The sequence below is a fragment of the Toxotes jaculatrix genome, chromosome 10 (assembly GCF_017976425.1).
Source record: "Toxotes jaculatrix isolate fToxJac2 chromosome 10, fToxJac2.pri, whole genome shotgun sequence".
Taxonomy (NCBI): Eukaryota; Metazoa; Chordata; class Actinopteri; family Toxotidae; genus Toxotes; species Toxotes jaculatrix.
In genome coordinates, this window is record NC_054403.1 from 23,828,874 (window position 1) to 23,852,089 (window position 23,216).

Sequence of the window (23,216 nt, forward strand, 5' to 3'; positions counted from 1 at the left end):
AATTTTTCAGAAAACTGCATTTGTTGACAAAACAGTCTCACTATGGGGTCCATTTAGCAGCTGTTCTGGAGCTTTTTATTGTATCACACAGTCATCCTCAGCAGATGGAGTAAGCCCAGTTCTCGTTAAATTGACGCTCAGTTGTCCACTTTCTAGACTTCTGATCTAAGCTGTCTTAAGAAATTCTTAGAAATATTTATGTTTAGGTATTACTATAGACAAACATTTGGGGAATAAACTTGGAAATAGCTGAATTATTTTACACAGATATCTTTTAGATCTGGAGTATATATGGTTAAGGTGAGATCTTCGTCAATAGCATGATTTTTATCGTACTTGTTCTGTAGTCTCTCCGGGAACTGGAGAGTCAAACAGATGCTGTACTATAGATGTGTAATAACGGAGCCAATGACTTTAGAGAACCTCTCTGGCCAGGACATGATGCCATATGGAGCTAATCTCAATTCACACTCTTAATATACTGGAGCCTGTGGTTTTGAGTGAGGACTCTGACATGATTGTGATTTATGTGACATTAGTGAGGTACACAGATGTTCTGAATCTGACTTTTTGATTACATTTTTGCAGTCTTGTTTGGTTACAGCTTGCACTTAAGGAAGATGAGAACTGGCACACAGATAAGCATGCATATGTTTACTTTCACTTTTCATGTATGACTCCAGCACCTATAGCTAAGTGCACAGTGTGTTTTCACAACAAGAACAGTATCTCCTGATTTGAGAGTGGCACGCTGTGCCTATGGATTTTTCTTTTTTTTTTTTTTGTTTTTTTTTCTAAAGAGAATTCTTAGATTATTTCAACGCCTGGCCAAAATGTGTCCATCGAAAACGTAAAATCAGAAGCAGACCCTGAACAAACAGCTGAAACTTGTAAAAGAAAAAAAAAAAAAGAAAAAAAAAAGAAAGAAAAGAAACTAAAGAGCTTGCCACTACTTTATCTTTTCCTGCCCTTCTGCTTCCCTTTCTGCCTTTCTTTCTAACATTTACAATATAACCTCCTCGTGTGTTGCAATTATGTTTACATACATATTCTAGTGCTGGCCAAGAATGTACTTGGTGGATATACTTTTTAAATCTGCACAAGTACTTTAGCTGATATGAACCATGCTGCTGACTGCTGCTGCACGTCTGCACATACAGACAGTATATAAGTAATTATATATATCATGAGCCTTTGTTATGTTGTTCATCTTGTTTACTTATTGTCTGATGAGATATTTCCTGCTCTAAATCAAAATGTTTGATTTGATTTTGTAAAATAATAGAAGGTTTTTGTAGAATGTTTATTTTCCTTAAACTGAGGTACTCGAAAAAGTATAATTTCTCTGTTGGTACTGATTAGGACTAAACTGCATTAGTCAGTGCTTTTAGTTTAGTACGCAGGCAGAGATTAATTAGTGGGTGACCTGGAACAAAATCAGCCTCCTTCAATCTATTTTTTGGGGCAGTTGGTCAGGTCACCTTGACCAAGAACATTTACTTGGCATTCAATTTAGAGATAAACAATTCAATTCTATGTTATCTGGCAACTACTGGCTACTGTTTTTGAAAATATGGAGACCAATAAGCTGCACTTGTACTGTATTATTTTTCCTCTTTTAATCAGCATGTTCTCCCTTTGCCTGCGTGGGTTCTCTCCGGGTACTCCGGCTTCTTCCCACAATCACAGAAACATGCACATTAGGTTAATTGGCTACTCTCACACCTACACCCATAGGTGTGAGTGTGTGTACTTGTCTGTCCTTGTGTGTCAGCCCTGCGATTGGCTGGCGACCAGTCTAGGGTGTATCCCGCCTCTCGCCCATAGTCAGCTGGGATAGGCTCCAGCTGCCCGTGACCCTGACGGATTAAGCGGTATAAAAAATGAATGTTGTCTTTTTTTCTTTGTCTAAATTGTTCTTGTTGTTGGTTTGTTGTGTTCAGTGTGTTACGTTTGGAGAAAACATGCAAAGGTAATTTGTGTGACATTCACAGAACATCTCAAAGTTCTGGGTGAACGCAGTGACTGAGTGTGCCAGCATCAACTCAACATGTGAGCGTGGAGAGGCATGGTGTGCGTCAACTGCAGGCGAGAACTGTGCTCTTAAAGCAAAACACCTTCCAACAACTTCAGCTAAATGAACAGCCCACTGAGCTCTAAACATTCATTGTTAAGATCATGTGTTTGCACTTGGCATAATAATGCAGGCAGTGCAAATCCACAACTGTTTTGTTTTTCTGTTATTAACATTTTTGTAATAGCAGCCGCTTGTTAAACATATTAACTACCACTAATAGGAAAAGAATCGCTCAGGTAAAAACAGCTGCAGTGTACACTAACGCTTGTTGTGCCTGATTAAGTTTGCTTTGTTAACGCTGAACATCAGAACACACACGAGCAGCTCAGACTCCCAGGCACTCTGTTCTGGCCTTAAACACTGACGTATTGACGACAGCTGGCAGCTTTCCTAGAAAATATCACCCAGCTGCCCCCTTATTGGAGATCCCAATAAGAATATCTGTCCATCTGCACTGGCTAATCAAATGCCAAGACAATGCAAATGACAAGAGAGGGTCAAAACTCAAACCCGCAGCCTTCTCACAGATTTAATGAGTTTTGTGTTTGTTTGTTTCACCTTTTTACATAAGCAGTTCCACTGCTATAAACAAGGCTGGACTAATATGACACAGTTTCACGCCTTTACACTCAGATGTAAATGATCTGTTCACTTAAACATGGAAACATTAAATCTAGTTTTCCATACGTCTGATCAAATCTTTTATCAAATCTTTCCCTCGCAATTATTGACCTATGATTAGCTATTTCACACATTCAAAAAAATGATAAGATATTTAATCATTTTACAATCAAACTGAAAATCCTTTTGACCCTGAGAGGACATCATTTATTTAATAGTTTACAATCCCCTTTCTTTGTCACACCTCTCTCTCTTCCCTCGCACACACACACACACACACACACACACACACACACACACACACACACACACACACACACACACACACACACACACACACACACACACACACACACACAGCTGTAAAGTACTTTGCGATGGGACCTGTGTTAAAAGCACTTTAGACTACTGTAGTACTTAAGAAATACATTTGAATTGACTTGACCTTTTGTGACGATTAAACTAATTACACTTGCAAAGCTGAACAATTTGATAGTCCTCTTTCTGTCCGTCTTTTATCCCAGACCTCTTGTGATTTCTATGTTAAGTAGACAGAAGAGTGCTGTGAATATATCTCACGTCTGCTTTGATTGTACTGACCTGTTTATTTCTAGATTAAGGAGTCACCAAGGCCATTCTTTGTTATTGGTAACTTATAATCCCAATGATCTATATTTAACATGATTATAGAAGGTAAATAAAGTAAAACTTACAGGTAATAATTCTAAAATAACTTTAGATTATAGTAGATTTGACACCAATCAGCAACATTTTTCAGCCGTGAAAGAAACCAGAAAATCAGCTCTTTGATATGTTACGTTTCAAAGTGACATGAGACGACTAACAGATCTCAAAGCAGATTAAATCACCTGTGATCAAACCTTCAGGTCCATCAGTCCAAAAAACTAAAAATTTATTTAACAGCCTGGAAAATCATGGCAACCTACGCTCCACACAGCAAACTGTGGTGACGGCAAGTAAAAACATGGTTTAGCTGTGATCAACCATATATAATCCATCTTTGTTGTATGTTCTTCCTGAGTCATTTACGCTATTTTGACTATTCCGTTTAGTTCTCCCCTATTTAGTATTTATAAGCTTAAGCTATAAGTCTTGTTTTAAAGTCTTCAGTAGGAACAGACTGGCAAAATCACTGAAAGATGGAGAAGAGCACTGTTGTTTTTACGGCTGAAATGATTAGTCAATTAAAGAATTAGTTGATCAACAGGAAATTATTCCGCAACAATCTTGGGAACTGATTATACATAAGATGCCATCAACACACTCATCAAGCAGAAAATGTCAAACATCTTTTGGTTCCAGCTTCTCCGGTGTGATTATTTCCTGCTTTTGTCTGTTTTATGTCTTTGCATGCGTAATAATCCTCAGGATCTGGATATTTGGTTAGCATTAAAAAAAAACATCTGTGAACTCTGCATAAAAATTACATTTTAAGACTCCCTACTGAACTAAACGACGTGTCAGGAGGTATATTTTTAGGAGCAGAGGTGAGGGTTTCAGTGTTTGAGGGCTGCCGGCGGTGCGAGCTAACACCCCACATTAGCCTCAGGCGCACAGAGGCAGCAAGTCCATGGAAAAAAGACAGCCAGCTTCCATTTACTCACTCAACTAGTTTCTGAATAAAGGTGATATTCTCATAGGAAAACTAGAGTGGGTCAAATATACAGTTAGTGAAATACTCAGGCCAGAATACGACCATGTAGTAAAGTCTGTTTCTTCTCTCTTTCCCTTTCGTAATGTAGTAGTACAGCCACGTCCGGCTGTCGGCTCATATCTCTTTGAACTCCTGTCCAGTGAGGTTGCTCACTCCAAAAAGTGGTGTGCAATATCCAACTCCTAGCACCGTTTTTGGCCCATGGTAGAGAATCAAAAGCTTCAAAGCAGACGAGTGACTTCTGACCTCGTCGAGCATGATCCTCTAACGCGTGACAAGCTGGGTGGAGGAAGTGTCATACTGGGGGGGGTGACATCTGAAGCCGTTGGATCTGGTAGAGTACACGTGAGATGTGTGACTTGACTGCAGAGCTGCTGTGTGTGCTCATTGGGAACCCTAATTACCCACAGGAAAATACAAAACACTAACAACTGGTCTCGAACCCCAAAGACAGATTCTGACATTTCTGAGAAGGTCAAAGTTAATTACCGTGTCAGACTCTATTCAAGGGGACGGAATAACAGGAGGTTGTTTGTGTCGAAAAATGCTTCCCATGTTCAATAAGAAGGTTCTTGTGTATCAGTCCGTATGTTATATATTGACTAGTGGTGGCTAATAATGAATTCTACCTTAATCAATGAATATTTGTGCCACAAACATCGCTGACGTGGAGCATCACATAGTGACGAAGTTTTGGAGATGGTTGTGCTGGACTATTAATACCGCTGACAAATGTAACTGACAACAATTTTAATAAGTAATGTTTGTCATTTATTAAGCAAAATGCCAAACATTCACTAGTTTCACCTTGTGAATTTTGAGAATTTGTTCTCTTTCTCTGATTCATAGAATTTTATCAGTGCATATTTCGGACTATTCATCAGACAAAACCCGCACTGTGAACACACCTTAGGCTAAGGGTATGTTTCTGATTTTATAGAAGGAAAAATACCTGTCATATTTGCCAGAACCTTTTTCGTCTGAGTAACAGGCCAAAACAAAGAGCAATTGCTCCTGTTTCCAGTATCAGCATTACTTTCCTCGCAGAGGCTCCATCATTGCATCACATGTTATAAACTATTAAGGACTGACAGGATAAATTATTAAGATCTCCATTTGCATGGCTCCATTATCCCCAGAATAAAACAGAGACCGACTTATACATACAAGTTTTGCGCGCAGAGTCCTCCACGAATAGTGAGGAGATGTCCTCGTCCACGCCAGCCTCGTTTTTGGCGATGCAGGTGTAGGCGCCAGTGTCCTCAAAGTGCACGTTGCTGATGTGCACCTCACTTCCATTAGCTTTGAGGAACAACAGAGGAAGTGGACAAGAAAAGACAGTTTGCCTTCCAGAACGAGATAAAAGACTTCATGCAACCATCCTCTGCCACCATTACTCTGTTACATAACAGTTCTCTAATGTGTTAGAAGGATGGGTGAGAGCTTTGTTTCAGGGAGAATTCAAAAAAGTGGGAGTTCAAAGTAAGAACGTGGCACAGACCTGCCACATGCTGTGTCTCTCATTTAGTGTTTTTGTGCACAACCTCAAACAAAAAGCCTTTGTCTTAACTGTTTACTGAAAGACCCCCAAATAACTTTAGACTCTGAATAAAAGTGCAGCTGGACAATAAACCAAATTTATCAAGATATGGACATCATGAATTTCTTGGTGACCTAAATGTACTCGTATCACAATTTCCAGCCAACGTCTTTAAACTGAAAATAGAAACAGCGGCTAATGACATCTATCCAGGAAGTCAAGCGACCGATCAGCTGCTAGGCCAGCATCTTTTGATGCTCGAATTAAAAAGGACAAATGTATCAGAAGTGATCCAACATAAAAGAGGAAATACATGCACCGATGTATAAAAAATGCTTACATTTACTGTCACTGAAGTATATCTGATCATTCGTCTTGACACAGATTTTATTTTGTATTTCCCTGACCTATTTTATACATTAGCAGTAGGAGTATTAATAAGAATATACAGTAATCATGGTTATCTGGCAGCAATAATAGAGAAATTTATGTTGGTGGTAGTAGCAGCAATTGTAAGAGCAACTGTAGCAGTAAAAGTGTTAGTAACTGCAGTAGTAAAATAATAATGGAAGCAGCAGTCGTGCCGATAAAAATATACAAGTGTACATGCAGTAAGCAGTAAACTTGACTCCTCTGTTACCTTGAAGGGTGAGCTGTTTGGAAAGCTTGGTTGTGATGTCCATGCCATTCTTCAGCCAGGCCAGCTGGGGGCTGGGGATGCCCTCAGCATGGCAGCGCAGGCTGGCAGTGACGCCTGGCTCCCTGGCTTGGCTCTCTGGGTAAACTCGGATGACTGGGGGAACTGGAAATAAAAGAGAAGGAGACGCGTGAGACAGTATATGGAGAAATGAAGAAATGCTGCACAATCTTACACTGTTGTTTACATTAGTCCCACTTAAGGAGTGATTTACCTTATTAAACCAGAAGATTTTACATCAGATGCCAAGTTCTGAACTTATGGTTCGGCATTATCATACACTATCAATTTATAGAATACACTATCAATGCCTTTAGATAAGGTTAACATGCTCTGCAAAGCCAAACAAGTCAGATAGATAAATAAGGGAGAGAACCTCTGTTCGGACGTTATTGATTTTTGCCTGGTACTCATTGATTTTATGTAACCTTTTGTCAAGAGGGAGATGAGAGGATAGAGGCAGAGAAAACAAAATGTACGAAGAAAGAAAAGGCAGAGACTAAATGTCACTCTTTTCTGCAAACTCTTCCAAAAGCTGACGTTACACATTTCCTCACATTGTGCTACTGTCAGGCTGGAGTTTCACATCTTTACCCTACCCTGAAGCAAAAATAAACAAACAAAAAAAAAACTCTCCTACATACGTTACTTCCAGGAACCATAAATCAACATAAATCAATAAAGCACACAAATACATTAATAATATGCATTTATGCATTGGCTGAGAATGTGCCACAAATTTTGCTTCGCACCCGCGGGGCTAACTTGTTAGTCTTGCTCCACAAAACATGGCAAATATCAAAAGAATGAATTTGAATAATCCTTTAAAAGGAAGAAACCTTCTCTGAATAGGATAACAATGATAAAACCTTTCAAAAGGATGGTAGTATCTCTGAGGAGACTCTCCCACTGAAATGGTGACTGAAACTTGGACAGTGACAATGAAGTGTTTACAGTGCGACCATAAAAAAGCAGCATGATTCATTCCACAACAGCCTGTCACATATAAGGATGACAACCTGGCGGTGGTTTAAGTAGGCACATCAAATCTCTCTATCTCGCCATCATGTTATGAGCAATCCCTCACAGCCTCCGTGGCCCAAATCAGTGTCCTCTTTTTTTCCCCCTGCTTTCTGAAGCAGACTTCAGAGACATGAGTAGAGGATGGAAGAGAGAGAGTCTTGGCAGAAGCAGAGAAGGCAGACGTGCTGTAGAGACCATTTCCTGTGGGCACTGGGTTAGAGGAAGTCTCTACTCAGCCAGGTGAGTGAAAGGACTGAAGATTGCTGCCACGGCCATCTGGTAACCACGGCACTCCCGGGCTTCGGAGCTCACATCAACCTGACTGCCAACACACCGTCCACACTGGGCCACCAAGGGCTCCCAGGTTACTTTACCAATCACAGTCACAGAGACACTCCAGTTACGCTGATGCCCCTCAGCAGTAACAAGGCTGACTGAGCAGAACCCACGGAGACAATTATTTTATACGATTTTTTGAGTGAAGATTATTACTCACACTTAATTTCCTCACACCTGCCCGTACAAGCATGCAGAAGCTCCGGCCTCGTTTCTTTGTGTGTGTGCACGTTTCATATTCTTTCTCTAGTTTTAGGTTTATTTTCCTTCTTTTTATCTGTTTTTTTTTTTGTAACAAATGTTTACTGTAAATCACTGTGTGACATCTCTCTCTGATGCAACTGCTCCGTCAGTAAAAGTTGTTTGACTCTATAGCTGCATCTGTAAATCACTGTCCCTGGATGCACATTCAATAAAAACAGTGTTCTCAATACATCTAAAAGATGTATAATTTAAAAGCTATGTGCGAAGTTTGGGATTTGTGTGACTTGAATTTTCACCTAAAAGAATGAGATCCTGCTGTTTTTATAACGGTTCTGAAAAGAATATTTGCCGTGCTTAAAAGAAATTCCTCAGTATTTTACTCTTAGTGCCTTTTCACAGAGTGCATTCAAATGCATTGTAGCATTGTGGTCATGATCTTGCCTGCTTGTCTACCATCACCGACGATTAAATGATTCAGCAAAGTGGTAAATGCAGCACAGTCAATGCAGCCTGATTCATCCTCAGCTGTTGGGGTAACTCGGTCAGTACAGAAGTTAGTTCATTAAGAAACCTGGATAATTGGAATTGTGTACACAGACAGCTGAATAGCCAGGATTCTTTATGTTCAATGTAAACATCATATCCTAAATATGATCCAAGCAAAGATAAGAACCTAACCCATAACACTAGAGTGCATGTAAACAATGTTATTATAAAATCAGAAGAAATAAAATATGCTCGGTTTTTTCCTTGAATTGTAAATTTATGGCAAATTAACTTCTCACAGTGTAGAGAGGACAGAGTACATCAAACATCTTGAATATTTTGTGGATTAAAAATATAAACTGTCGATTTGTCTTTGTGATCTCTCTCAGACTGAAGGGCACGTTGTGTGGATGTCCCTTTGAACATGTACCGCATGTACCTGGGTTTCTGCCACAAAACCACAACAGCCGATTAATCAGCAGCCGTATACTGCGAGCATGGATCGACCAGGTTCCCTTGAGCACCTCATTAATAAAACCTCTCAGGCAATCTTACAAAGTTACGTTAATTAGTGTGTTGGAATTAAAACTCAGGATGGATTCACAGGCTTTTTTACTCAAGATAAAATACTACTGCATTGCATTTCACTCTTACAGTGGTCAGAATTAGAGTGAAATTCAGGTTAGTTAGTCAGAGAAGGACACTTCATTTAAACATAAGTTTCAATACTCACATACTGTATAGTACAGCATACACTGACCAAGCACTTAGGGCCTCCGATACATTTTGTTATGTTTAATAACTCAATTTCATATACATTTATATTTAAATCCAGTTTTTTAAAATAACTTTTTTATAACTTTCATGTTCTACCAGGTGCTTAAAGAGCAGGACAAAGGTAGTCATCTTATGATCTGGGTAGTGTTTTGTTAGGGCCAATACAGTATATAGAAATATCTTCTGATGCTATGGAGACTGATTGCAAATTGATTGCATGACACTGAACTCATGCACCTTTATGTGTAAATTGCTTGTGTGATTTGAGAAGATGGAGCTGGTTGTCACTTTGCGCTGAAGACCTCTGCCAGTGATCCAATCACAGCTTGTAACACCACTATAGCAGTCAGATAGGTGACAGTAAAACTGTAGGTGCGGTGTTTAGAGGTGTAATTGCAGAGCAGGTACGTGCAGGTCTAATCAGAGCGGAGAATGGGTATACAGAGGTTGGTTCAGGCAGAGCAGAAGTTGAAGTTAAGCCCTCTGTAGGTTTCATGGACCCAATTCAACCAAACATCTGTGATGGGAGGGGCCCAGTTCCTGCCAAAACTTTAATAACCCAGCCTAGTTTCCTCAAACATCCAAGTGCAAGTCTCTGCAGGTATTCAGCACAACATCACTACATAACTGACTATGTTGATAAATATACAGTGGCTTCAGAAAGTATTCAGACGCCTTCACATTCTGCACTATTTGCTGTGTTGTAGATTTGATTATTAAAACAAATTATTAAAAATTAGACAGGATTTCTGCCCATTAATCTACACTCAGTAATCGATAATGATAACGTGTTTTTATAAATGTTTTCACATTTATTAAGTAAAAAATTGGAATCTGTAAAAAAAACCAACATATTCAGACTCTAAATTCAGCTCTTTGTAGAAGCACCTTCGGCAGCAATTACAGCCTTACTGCTTTTTAACAATAGAGCACATCACTTTTCACCTCAATCTTAAGCCTGAAAAGCTGATTAAAACGCTGTGTCACTGCAGTTTGCACTGTATTACATCTTATGGATTTTTCTGCCAGGTATCCACTCTGAATATCTGGTTTACTCATCTCTGCTGTGGAAATGTGACTGCTGTCTGTCAGTTACAGGCCACTGCTGCTACTCACGGGGACAGGAGGGGTGGAGGGCTGTGTTAGAGACTTGTGTAGGAAGAACCAAGTTCTATCAAAGTTGCTGCAATTCCCACTCACTGCCCATGGAGCTCAATAAAGGTCACCTTTTAGTTAAAGGTCCATTATTTGAGAAAAAACTTGAGTCAGTGAATTCCCTTTGTGACTGTGAATGTGGGTGAGAAAGTCCATCCTCCGCTGCCGCAGACGTCTACTAATGCTATTGCGGTTCAGTTCCAACTTGCCACTGATTGATAGTCAATAAAGTGTCATAAATTATTTAATTCACCCCTGAGGTAGAATGAGAGAATAACAACGGTGAAAAAAAAGAGAAAAGTTTGGAAAGCTTTGGATGAGTACAAATCAAAATGTCACACTGAGGCATTGAAATACTTCAAAGTTAGACTCAATGTATATAATTAACTTCAAAACAAATTCAGCTGATGTTATCAGGAGAACTGGGATAATTGTTGTTAGTTTAAGCACTGTTTGCCACTAACTACAATTAGCTACATGGCAAGTACTTTCTACATGAGCTACATTAATGGATGGAACCATTAAACCAAAATTAGTATAATTATTGACAGCGTCAAGCTACAGCGAGTGTAGCAATTGTAGTTCCATTCCAAAAAAAAAAAAGCCAGAGGCATATTTGCAGTTTCCAAATCATTTACCGATTTAAAATCATCATCAGAAGCAGGTGGAGGTGGCTACAAAACAGCAGCGAATAAAAACCAGGTGCGCCAGCTTTTACTGCTCAGTTGCATCAGTTCAGCTTTTGGTGCCACAGACCTGTTTTCATAGCAATTAGATGTTTGAATTTGCTACATGGTAAAGTTAGAGTCAGAGTGATACACAAGTCAGAGCATCTTTATCTTCAGTAATGAGGGGGCTTCACGAGGGATATGGAACAGGTAGCTGGGTTTAAGTTTTATGAAAGGGATTTAAATCAAATCCTTCAGATTTGATCAGTCAGCGGGGGGATGAAGGAGAATTAACAAATTAGACCTCAACTTCATTCTGGAAACAAACTTCCCACTATGAAATTCATCTGTTAGCTATTAGAGCCCACAAGCAAGTGGCAGGGAGGATTAGCTGGTTGGAGCTTTTCATTGGAAAAATTAATGCATATACCACAGAGTGCAAAATGTGTTATTATTTTACAGAACTCTTGCTGTAAAATAATACAGACAGGGAATTTAATATAAAACACTTTACTTAGCTTTGCTAGACCAAGGCTGTACTGACAAGTAATTGAGCTCAAGACATATTTCCGCAAGGGAAAATTAATTGATTTTGCTCCATCAAGAGATAAATGAACAATTAACATGAATGTATTGATTAAATTATTGAAAGCGTTTCAGAAAGATTTGATAGGCTCCAGTATTTTGCCAGTGCCCGCGCTCAAATCATTACCATTTCCTTTGCCTGGGCAGCCGTGAAAATGAAAGGTACGATCTGTGCCTGCGGGATTTTTCCACTCAAAACTTGATTCAGACAAGATGTGAAAGAAGTTGCATTCTGATGTGTTTCTGAGTGTCAGGAGAGCCACTGCCAGGAGAATGCGACACAGCAGGGCTGACAGCTCCATCATAAAGCTCCCCAGCCAGTCGTCAATCACTCAGCAAGGCTCCCGTCGGCCATGGCGCTCTAGAAGATGAGCAGACACGCAGAAACACGCACACACACATACACACAAGAGCACAGAATACACAAACACCATAGCAGGAGACCACTTCGCCATCACACTACTGGGAGATTTCCAACTAAGCCTGGCAGACTTGTTACAACTCTTCAATCAAATTGAACTTGTGGCTGTTGCTAAAAAACATGGCAGTCATAACCATCGCATTCTGAGAAGTGACCAGGTGCCTGTGAACAACGCACACTCAGAGTAACACACGACCCTGTGCCCTCTCCGTCACAAAGCTCAAGCAACTGTTCCAGAGCACGAATCCAATGCATTACATGTAAATCACATAGCTGGTGAAATCGTACTTTTCAAGGGTAAAACAAAAGTAAAAACAGTAAAACTGATAAAGCTGTTATAAAAAGATCTGGGACAGATATAAAGAGGCATAATGGATGTCCTGGGAATACTGCTCTGCCGTGTTTGTACGCTCTGTCTTCTCTACCTCGAAAGAAGTTTAATCTTGCAGAAGTTGGGCCCATTTTCATGTGGTATTTGATTTATTATTCATTGCAAGGAATCTAAATAATACAATTAAAATTTCAGAAATCAGCATCAGAAAACCTTTATTGATCTCCACAGGGAAATTGCTTTGTTACAATTGCTCAACACAGAGTTAAGGAAGAGAAAGTAAACAAGCATAAAAGCAGAAAACAATCTGTTCCTGAGGAACAGATATAATTAAGACTATGCTATAATTAATAGTCCTTTGATTATCAATGTAATTATAAAGAGTAAAAGGGCATTAACGTGCTCGGATTTGCCTTTTCATTTATAGAAATTTGTATTGGGTTCTATTGAGGTTTTATTTTCTTAAAAGAAGCAGAAGAAAAACATATGTATACGGAAAATATTAACCAAAAACAGATGGATATTACTGCTAGAATTCTACTTTCCAAGTGGTGAGCAGTTGAAAGCTCTCCTCCTCACTTCACCTGAGTGTCCTACACAAATAATCCACAGAGCAGATTATGACTGCAAAAGCCTATTATTAAACATTAATGACAGAATTTTGTCTGAGGCGTTCTGTCCCAAATACGCTTATTAACTACTTAAGGCTTACCATGTTCATTACAGAGAGCCCATGCTAACCGCTAAGCTAAAAAAATCCACACACACCACTCAGGTTTAGATCAGGCCGATCGTCCCTCACGCCTCTCCTTATTTCCACATTATTACTAAAATCCCTTTGACAAAATTATGACATCCCCCAGGCGACACCTTCCCTAAGACCCTAACCCGGCACTCCGAGTCTGCAAGTCTGCACGCTGTGTCTGAACTGCTTTTCGGTGCCTAGACACAGCAACACTCCACAAAATGCAGTCACATGTGGGCAAACCTCTCGCTCTCCAGGGAAAACTCTAACACAGAAGCTTTCAGCAAGGGACTTGTCAGTATCCACACATCCACCCAGCAACCCTGCAAAAAGGGACAGTCCAGCCCTGATCAGCCCGACTACACCTACTTCGTATGACTTCACATTTAGTTCTGAGCATTTCCCACTAGGAATGTTACGGTGTACCACAGCCCCCTCCTTTGCCCGCTAACCTTGCAGGGGATGGGTCTAAAAGGTGGCAGTCTCACATTACTTCCCAGCAAGGCCCATGGGTATAGGCTTGGCCACCAATTGCACCAGCTCTTAGTGTGATGGGGAGACCCTACCATGAGCTGTTAACCCCAACAAGAAGACAGCCAGGGCCACAGGGACAGGGAGAAAGGGCACTAATGAAATTTCCAAGTTTACGTGAAAATATTAGAGGTTTTCTATGTGGCCTCAGACTTTTGGAGCTCACTGGATTCCTTTCTGTTTTCCAAATTAATTAATTTCAAATCACTCTTCTTGGGCTTTAGCTAAAAACAAACAATTTTGTATTAAACAGCTAAAGCTACCTTTTGAAAGCTGATGCTCCCAGGCAGAAGTAAACACAGCATTAGACCCGTGTTGTTTCATTTTGCCCATCAGAAATACTTACATTTCAAATTATGTTTTCAAAATGAATGCAGCTGTCCAGGGCGGAAAACTACTCATTTTTTCAGCGACAGGACTGGTTGGCGTATTTGATGATTCAACCAAGACTTTCGTTAATTTACCCCAAACAATGTCTTGTTTTCTGCTAAAGCGGTTTGGAGAGCGGACAAACTTTTCAGCCACAGTACAAATTAGATGCAACTTTATTGATTCCAACTTTATTGATTGCTGTGAGTAAAGTGGGGTCACTGCAACAAACAAAGGGCTATAGATAAGAAAAGGACGAGCAGACTACACAAACAAATAATCACAACAAAATGAACATCTTCAAGATAATAGCATACACTGAAGATAGCAATACAGTGTCTTCATCAAGATGAGGCAGACAGCACAAAGACACTGTCGATAAAAGCACACGGACAATACACAACATGCATGTGTAAAATCCATGAAGGATATTTTGAGTCAGAGGAATAAGTGGGGAAAATAGGGACCAAAGCCCAAAACTCATTCATGATCCTCAACACACACATATCTCACAATACAGAACCCCCTCTGCTTTCTGGCTGCTTTACAGGGAAATCAAAACTTCCTCTAAAAGTACTTTCAGCCTAAATTCCATCAGCTCCTCTGAATGAAACTGTGAATAGTATATAACTTGTCATTCTCTTGTGGCCGTAGAGTGAAGGACAGCATTCTGAATTCAGTTTGTCAGAATTACCCTCTCTTTCAGCTGTTTCTTAATTGAGTTTTAGAAAAATCTCAGTAGTCACTGCAGGGTGATAGCAGGTCCTTGGAGGCTTCACCCAGACTAAGAATGTGAAATTCATAGACTGCAGGAAAAAGGTCATCTGGAAGTTTCAGTATCAATTACGACCAAAAGTTGTTGGCCTCATGAGATTTACTCTGTTTCCATAAACACAACATTTGGTATAATAAGACCTGTATATCACTGCAATTAACCTCAGAGTAATCTTTTAGAGGAATGATAATGAACCAACTGTCTGTCAACTGTAATGAAGATGTTGAAAATTCTTCCTTCACACATTGTGTTTTATTCATAATTCAGTTCATTAGGGCCAGTGTGGGAGAAAACAGTCTCATTCGCACAAGCTCGACCACTCCACCTTTGCCCTCTCCATACTGTCTGTTTCAGAATTCACAAGGTTGGTTCACGTCACTGAAAGCTATCCCAAACCAATTAGCAAAGAAGCGGAGAATAAAACTCTTTAACAGGCTATTGATATTGATGCTTATTTAAGGTATGGTCACAGTGGCGTACACTAAAGATAGCAGTGGTAGACACAACAGCAGTGTCTTCATTAAGATAAGGAAAACAAAAAAAAAAGACAGACTGTCGATAAAAGCACATGGACAATAGACAAAATCCATGTGTAAAATCCATGAGGCGCATTTTGAGCAAGTAGGAATACATGAAGAAAGTAGGGACCAAAGCACAAAACTCCTTAATGATCTTTGAGGGAAGTGACAACACGTTGTGAACACAACAGCGGCAGATTTGGGTGTTAACTCTCTGTAGGTTCATCACTAAAAGAGACCTCTTTCACATTATTTTCACATTGTTTTTGTTTGAGATATTGTTGTTATTGAGATGCTGATGATAGCCTCTTTAACAGAGGCTGGTACCAGTGTGAAAGTTACATTCAGAACACTCCTCCACCCCTAAACTTAAACAAATGTGCAGTAAGATGTCACACAAAGTGAGCTCCGTCTAGCTACCTGTCAAACATTTCTGTCATGTTATCATGTGTTTCATTTTACTGCAGTATAATTGCTCTGCGGGATGTTATTCATTTGTAGCAGTAGCTAAAAGGACACGAAATTAGCACATGGCACAACAGAGATATCCGAGAGTTTTATTTTTGTATGTACTGGTGCTATACTGGTAGTAGGTAATCAGAATCAGCAACCATTGATAATTTGGAATACTTCGTTTGGGCCATTCGACAAACAGAAAGTTCATCAGTTGAAAATGAGAATCAAAAACTCCCATCTGCTAGCTTCAGTAACTGATGGATTTAAATATACACCAATACTGAACAAAGATATTAACTGTAAGAGCTGATGGTTAGGGACCGACCACAGCTATACGGCAGATGAGAGTTGAGGGTAAAATTAGTTTAATAAAAAGTGTGTTGCTTGAACAGCATGCGCCTCTTACCGTTCACTTGAAGAGTGTGGGTCTGGAAGAGTTTCTCATAGCCATCAGCATGACAGGTATAGTTGCCCATGTGGGTCGTTGTCACCTTCGTGATGTACAAAGAGCCATCATCCCCAAAGTCCTATCAGACAGAGGCAGAAAAAGAGTTTTAATGACTTAGAGAAACTATTGTCAATCTAAGAGCAGCGGCGATGGTTGACAGCGTTTAGAGATGGAAAATGAACTGTTTCAGTGGGAATGCCACAAGCCTGTAGTGTGCAGATGAGATGATAAACATGTTTCACAGCATAGGAAATGAAAAATACATCAATGATCCAAAAAGGCACATTGTGGAGCAATGTTCATCAATCTAAGTCAAAAGTTGATGCCATTTGGTGCCACAGAAAACAGCAGAGGAAAATAACTGTCAAAGTCTGAGTTAAGAAAAATTGTTTCCTGGTATGTGTCATTTTTCCAATCAGAGGAAAGTGATCTGATGGAAAGGGAGGCTGTAATTGATTAGTGTAGAAATGACACAGTGATAACTGCTTTCAAAACAAAACAGGCAAATGTAGTGCTGCAGACACAATCAATCAGAGCAACTTCTGCTGCTCATTCAAATGTCATTGTCCCTGAAAAGGACAAAATGCAAATCGGTTAACGTGCACACCACACAAATAAACAAAACATGTTACACTTTAATTCTCATGTGGCTTATTTAAAACAAAACACAGGCTTTTAATTAAACCAAAACCTATCCATGATGTGAGCTTGTGTAGAGCAAAATGAAACATGATTAATTCATGCTGTGTTGTGATTATTAGGCAGCAAACAAAAAAAAAAAAAAGAAAAGGTGCTGGACAAGGAAAGAGAAGAAACAAAAATAAATGATTCAGGCTGTGGAAGAGAAAGAAGCCCGCAAAGCTAGTGAGCCCACTGATGGTGTGCCGGTGTGATGAATCCCTCTGTATGGCAAAGAGCGAATGTCTGCCACCTTGTTAAGACCATGCTGCATTAAAAAGTTATCTCGACAAGACACTGTAATGAGGTTTTAAATTATAGAGTTTTAAAGTAATATTATATTCTCAAAAAGTGAATGTACAGTATAAAAATAGGGGATGCTGATTCTCTAAAATATAAGTTTTTATGTTCTGTACCCTTATTAACAAAGTGATAAAAGCATTTTTTTTTTATAATGGATGAAAAGTAAAAATTTAAAAAACTTTTTTTTCCTACTTGCAAACTTAAGAATAAGCCATTTATCAAATTTCCTAACAAAGCTTCAGTACTTTTACTTTCTGACCTCAGGAGATTTTTTTTAAATTAAGGGTAGCCTGTCAAGGTCTTTCTGTTTTGTACAATATAGCACTGGTCGTGATGAATAAGTTGTCATCTGAAGCAAAATGTAAAATTCCTAACAGCATTGTTTTCCACAATTGTGTAACACTTAGTTTGCTTTTCATGCATCTCAATTGTTCACTTCACAATTGATACAGTACACAATTGATACACAATTGATACAGTACAGTTTTTAGTCATTTCATGTTACAGTCACATAATTCTAAGCTATATTGGAACTGAAATTATCTCTGAAGTTTAAATTTATTTGAGGAAAAAAACTCAACTCCGTATTAAACTATATGACGACGGTGATTTCAGCACATTAACTAAATCAAGTGATTATATTACACAGCTTGAGAAACTACTCGGAACCAAAAGAACTTCCTGCGTTCACAATCATAGGTTTCAACACTTTCCAATGAACAGTGGCTTTCCAGAAACGAACGTGCTCTGGCACTTATTAGACTTTTCTTCAGTTCCCACTAACTTGATGAGGGCCAAGTGCCAAAACGTGTTCATTGCTGATTGCTGCCATGCATTAAAAAAACATCCAGATATCTTTTAGTGCTGTGAACTTCCGCTCTTAAAAATGTCCATGACTCTGCCCCCGTGCTCTCAGTTTGAACACTGCATTCTTATATTAAAAAAAGACTCTGCCTTAATTAGCAGTCCTCTTTCAGAAGAGTTCATCACAAGAAAAATGGCTTTTCTCATTAAATAGCTTTTAACATTTGGATCACATCTTTGCTTGGCATTCACTTTCCCCTTAAAAGTCAACAGACAAGCGAGGAGAGTCAGCCATCGTGTTTACAGGCATACGGTGTGTTTATCAGTTCGTCCCGGTGCGCTCCGATCTAACCTACGAGCTTGGAAACAGCTCGGGCTGAGTGAAGCATCAGAGCCTCACAATATGAGGGGAAATCGATGGTGCGTTTTGGCCCCTTGGGCTGAGAGCATATTGTGTCACCTTCTTAAATGAAAAATGAATGGGGGGAGAAATGAAACTCAGAGGGGTGGAACGAGCCACGGCGGAGGCTGTCGACATGATTCCTCCACCTCACCTCAGCTATCAGCAGCACCCAGCACCCAGCTCTCTGCAGACAAAGCAGAGTAGGCTAAGACTACTCAGAGACAAGGGCAGGTAGAGGTGGATTTACAAATAGGCCATAGCCCTCAAGAAACTATAATTAATAAAGCTGTCAGTGCCAGGTCACCTCTAAAAGGACACTAAAGAGCCACCCCGTTGGATCGCTAACCTCTGGTAGTGACGAGGCATTTCAGAAAATGGCCTTTGAAGAAGCTTCCAGCCTGGCTTTATGAAACATTGTGAGAGGAACACAGTGCGTTGAGTGAAAATACCCTCCAGTGAGTACAAAAGGCCAGAGAAACATGTTTCCTCACAATGGAAGAATACTGAGGCGACAGAGTTAAAAATAGCCTGTGTTTTGACATTAAATAGGGCCAATCACTCAAATTACAAAACACAAAGAAACGGTTTCTGGCTCACCTGTTGTGCACGACGTGGAAGACGATGGAGGTGAAAGGAATTTAATATGTGGCGCTCACAGAATTCAAAAACGCCATTCACCAAAAAAAATAAAAATAAGGATTTGACTGCATGTTTTTCCATTCACTGCCTTTCTAATGAGGTAAAGGTACATATCTGAGCTAAGTGAGAAAATACACTGTTTTTTGTAATTTGGGTAAACTAACCCCTTAAAACAGTGAAAAGAGGAGGGTCTCAAAATGTGCTTTCAACTCTCACAACCAGGTTTAAATTCTCATTTATATGTGTAGAAACCTTTTGCAGTGAAGGAGCATAATGTTCATGTCTACAACCTGTTATGTGCATCTTAGAGTTTGTGATTTGGATTACAGCATCATGCATCTGTTACAGGCACGTCACTAGCTTTGTGGGCTTTTTGTGAATGGAAAGAAAAACCAGTGTGAAGTAATGTCAGTTTGTCAAGACAAAAAACAAACAAACAAACAAATAAAAACACCCTACCTGGGACGGGATCTGTTGTGGGGGGGTAAAACAGATGTCAAACATTAAGGAGTTCAGTCACACCACAGTATTAAGGCATTAGAAACTGACCGTTAAGCAACCAGATGATACAGACGGAAATTAAACCACATGCAGGTTTCAGCTTCTTTAATGTGAGTTTTCTTTTTGTCTCATAGTATAGTCAACTTTTTGGACTTTTGATGACGGTGCTTTGGTCTTCAGGAAAGTGTGAAGGGCATTGTTCACTGTTTTCTGATGATAATTAAGAAGGTAATCAGCAGGCTACTCGATAATTAAATTCATTATTAGTCGCAGCCCTATTACAGTCCTAGTGCAGTATATAACACAGTGTCTAACGTCAGGATAATATAGGGGCGGTGTAGATGAGTACAGGAGTGTGGTTCTGGGCTCCCAGACCACATGATTAATTCCACAAGAAACCCATCAACAGAAGCTGGAGATATAATAAAACAGGCCACTGTGATTCAGTTAGATTCAGTTATCTGCCATATAATGTTGCACGGCTTGATTCGCTCATCCTACTGAAGCAGCACAAGTAGAATACAAATAGAATCATATGAATTGATGCAAACTGATCAAAGCTGAATGTAGATAAATAAATAGTCACACACATTTAATGTAACATGGTACATTTTCTTCTATGCAGAGAAAATGTGAAAACCAGCAGCACAAGGCACAGAGCATTATGGGAGATAAAAACACCTATTTCAATGGACAAGATAAGAAAGAAGAAAGATTCATCTCAGATTGTACTGACTCCTGTGTTATATCTGTTTCTGTTGAAGCTACTGACTTCAAAACGTATTTTTCTATTTTTAACAGTTCCGTGTTTTTCTTTTTTTTTTTTTTCAGGATTCAATTCAAAGATTTTGGTGCTTAGTCAGATACATTTCATTGTGACCTTGCCAAGTTCACTTGCAAGGTCACAAAGATAATGCTACTCTAAAAAGTTGCTGATAAATTCTTTATTCAAACTTCCAACATTTTTAGCCATACACTCTTTCACATTGTTGGATTTCCAAACTTTTCGTGAATTACAAAATGTCGAAATGCAGTTTTCATCTTCTGAACTATTTCCGAGACGACAGAAGCACCATCCCCCGACACAAACATGAATGTACACACACACACACACAGGCATACAGAGTACATGACTGTGTCTTTTGCTCGGCCACTCAGGGAGGATTGAAATACTGACAGCCTTGGATGATGATGCAACAGCCAGCAACTGTCAACTTCATGGAATTACAGTAAGCTGCTTTGTCAAAATTTAGAGAGGCTCTATTGAACTCCAGGATACAAGCGCACCGCTGGGATTAATACGGGATTCACTAAGTCTGAATGTCGACAAAAATTTCTAAAATAACCACATTCTAAACTGGGAAGGCCTGCAAGATTAGACTGCGTAAACCTCCCATGTGTACTCACAGGAATATGACTCTAATTAAGGCTGGCAGTGGATGCTCACAAATATTAACAGCCAGCAATTATACAGAAATTGTCTGCAAGGCAATTTAGAATGGGTCTGTGGATGCCAGGTGCAGACAAAATCCATTCTCCTCTCTGGAAGGAACAACAATGATTGACTGGAAGTCTCAGAGCCAAATATAAATCGGGATTAAGCCGCCGTTGGTGTGCCACTCATGTTCCACTGGTAGTTTCTTCTGGTGCTGTGTGGTTTGCACACAGTTTTCTGATGAGCCACAGGAGACTGTTAGTGCTCATGCTGATTCACTTGCCGTTGGTGTTTGGTGTTAGTGCAGCTGCTCTGGAGGTAATCTGTGCACTAGCAGAGGTTGTAAACTGAAGCTTTGTTAGGCGCAAACAAAAAGTTAAATCTGACTATCGCACGCAGACTCAGAGGCTCAAAGTACAGCGAGTTCTCTCAGTCTGAGGAGACGGATTAATCCCTGTGGTAGTTTAAGTCACTCTCACTTTATAAAGCTACACTATCATCAACCAATATGCTGTGTGTAACATAGAGACAGAGAAGTGTAATTTTAAGCAACAACATTAAATACAGGTACTATAAAAAATCCTGAGGGTTCCAGAGTGGCTCAGGGTTAATTAAAATACAAACTGTTAGTTGTATATTTATTTCAGCTCTGTTCTGTCTGTGATGTGTAAGTCAAGCTATGAATTCTGTGGACGGAAATCAAATTTTGATGCCTTCTCCAGGGGTATGATGGCTGCAAACCGCAAGGTTTAGACTCATCACCAACAAACCAAGACTGTATGATTCCAAAATGAAAAAAAAAAGACCTTTTTAAAAAGTTCTCATGCAAAATCCGAGAAATATCCAACTATTTCGAAGGATAACAGGTCAGCTTAAGTCCCTCGCCTTTATGTTGTCATTATTCAAACTATTGATGAACTGAACTTCCAACAAAGGTTTTTTTTTTTTTTTTTTGATTACAATGGACATACTGAACAGCATCTGGCAGCAGAAGCTTTCATCCCTGAGCTGACATCTGAATTGAAAATGCACCTGTCCAAGATCTGATATTAATCCACAGGGAAACTGATGACAGTGTGTGAAGCACAGACAAAGACCAGCTCTGGTTGGGACACTGAACTCTGCTATGTGTCTTCAGGCAATATCAGGAGATGAAACAAAAACTAGTTGCACTGAATCTGAAGAGAAGGAAAGAAGTACAACAGTTCCTGGAAAAAATATATGAAAGAAAGATCAAAGGCTGCGCTGACCTTACAAAACCTCGCACCTTTTCTTTTTTCTTCCCATAAATCTGCCAAAACACATTCAGTCTGTTGTCAAGAAATAATCTGACTTGATATTTCTTTTTTTGTTACACCCAGCACTTGCATACATCTTTTTTTGGCCCATGATTTGCTTCAAAGCAGGCATGATATATCACAGAAAATGACTTAAAAAAAAAAAAAAGAAAACAGTAAAAAGCTGTTACTCTTGTGTACACGGCCTAAAAGTCACCTCATGGTTTGGAGCTGCTCTTTATGGGAATCACACATCATCAACAACCAGAACCAACGCGCTAGTTTAGAGCCAGTTGATGGTGCCAAGGATGACTGGCGACAGCTGGGCGCCTCTTACTCATTTTAAGGGTCATCAACATTTAATGTTACATTAGCGGCTTCGCTGGGTCTCCCTTTATCTACTGCGACAGTGTTGACTTAATTATGCACAGCAGTATCACACTCATCTTGGTCAGCCCTGACACACAGAGAGGAAAAGGGTAAGGCGAAGGAGGTCTGCCTTTTCTGTACCTATCCACATAAGTATCCTTGCTCCTTTTGATGTGGATGAAAGCGACACAGAGGGCTGTCTGGAGCCATGCATGTAGATTAACACGCATACGCATACACACAGACAGACGCATACGCGCACACAGTCTTTCACAGAGCTGTAAAAGTAGATCCTTCCTCTAGGGCTGAACCCCTCTGGTATCCCCCTTCATCTTCTTTTTTAGTCTGAAATCTCTGTCCCTCCCAGCA

General features: G+C 39.7%; 1 protein-coding gene across 1 annotated transcript in view; it reads right to left on the reverse strand.

Moving 5' to 3' along the window:
* fstl5 (follistatin-like 5) overlaps window positions 1-23,216 on the reverse strand; it is a 124,319-nt gene that overhangs the window by 25,695 nt on the left and 75,408 nt on the right. The window contains exons 9-12 of the mRNA XM_041047709.1: window positions 19,725-19,736; window positions 16,397-16,517; window positions 6,554-6,715; window positions 5,541-5,675 (exon numbers count right to left, since the gene is read on the reverse strand). Of these exons, the coding sequence (XP_040903643.1) occupies window positions 5,541-5,675; window positions 6,554-6,715; window positions 16,397-16,517; window positions 19,725-19,736 (430 nt within the window). The remainder of the gene's footprint in view (window positions 1-5,540; window positions 5,676-6,553; window positions 6,716-16,396; window positions 16,518-19,724; window positions 19,737-23,216) is intronic.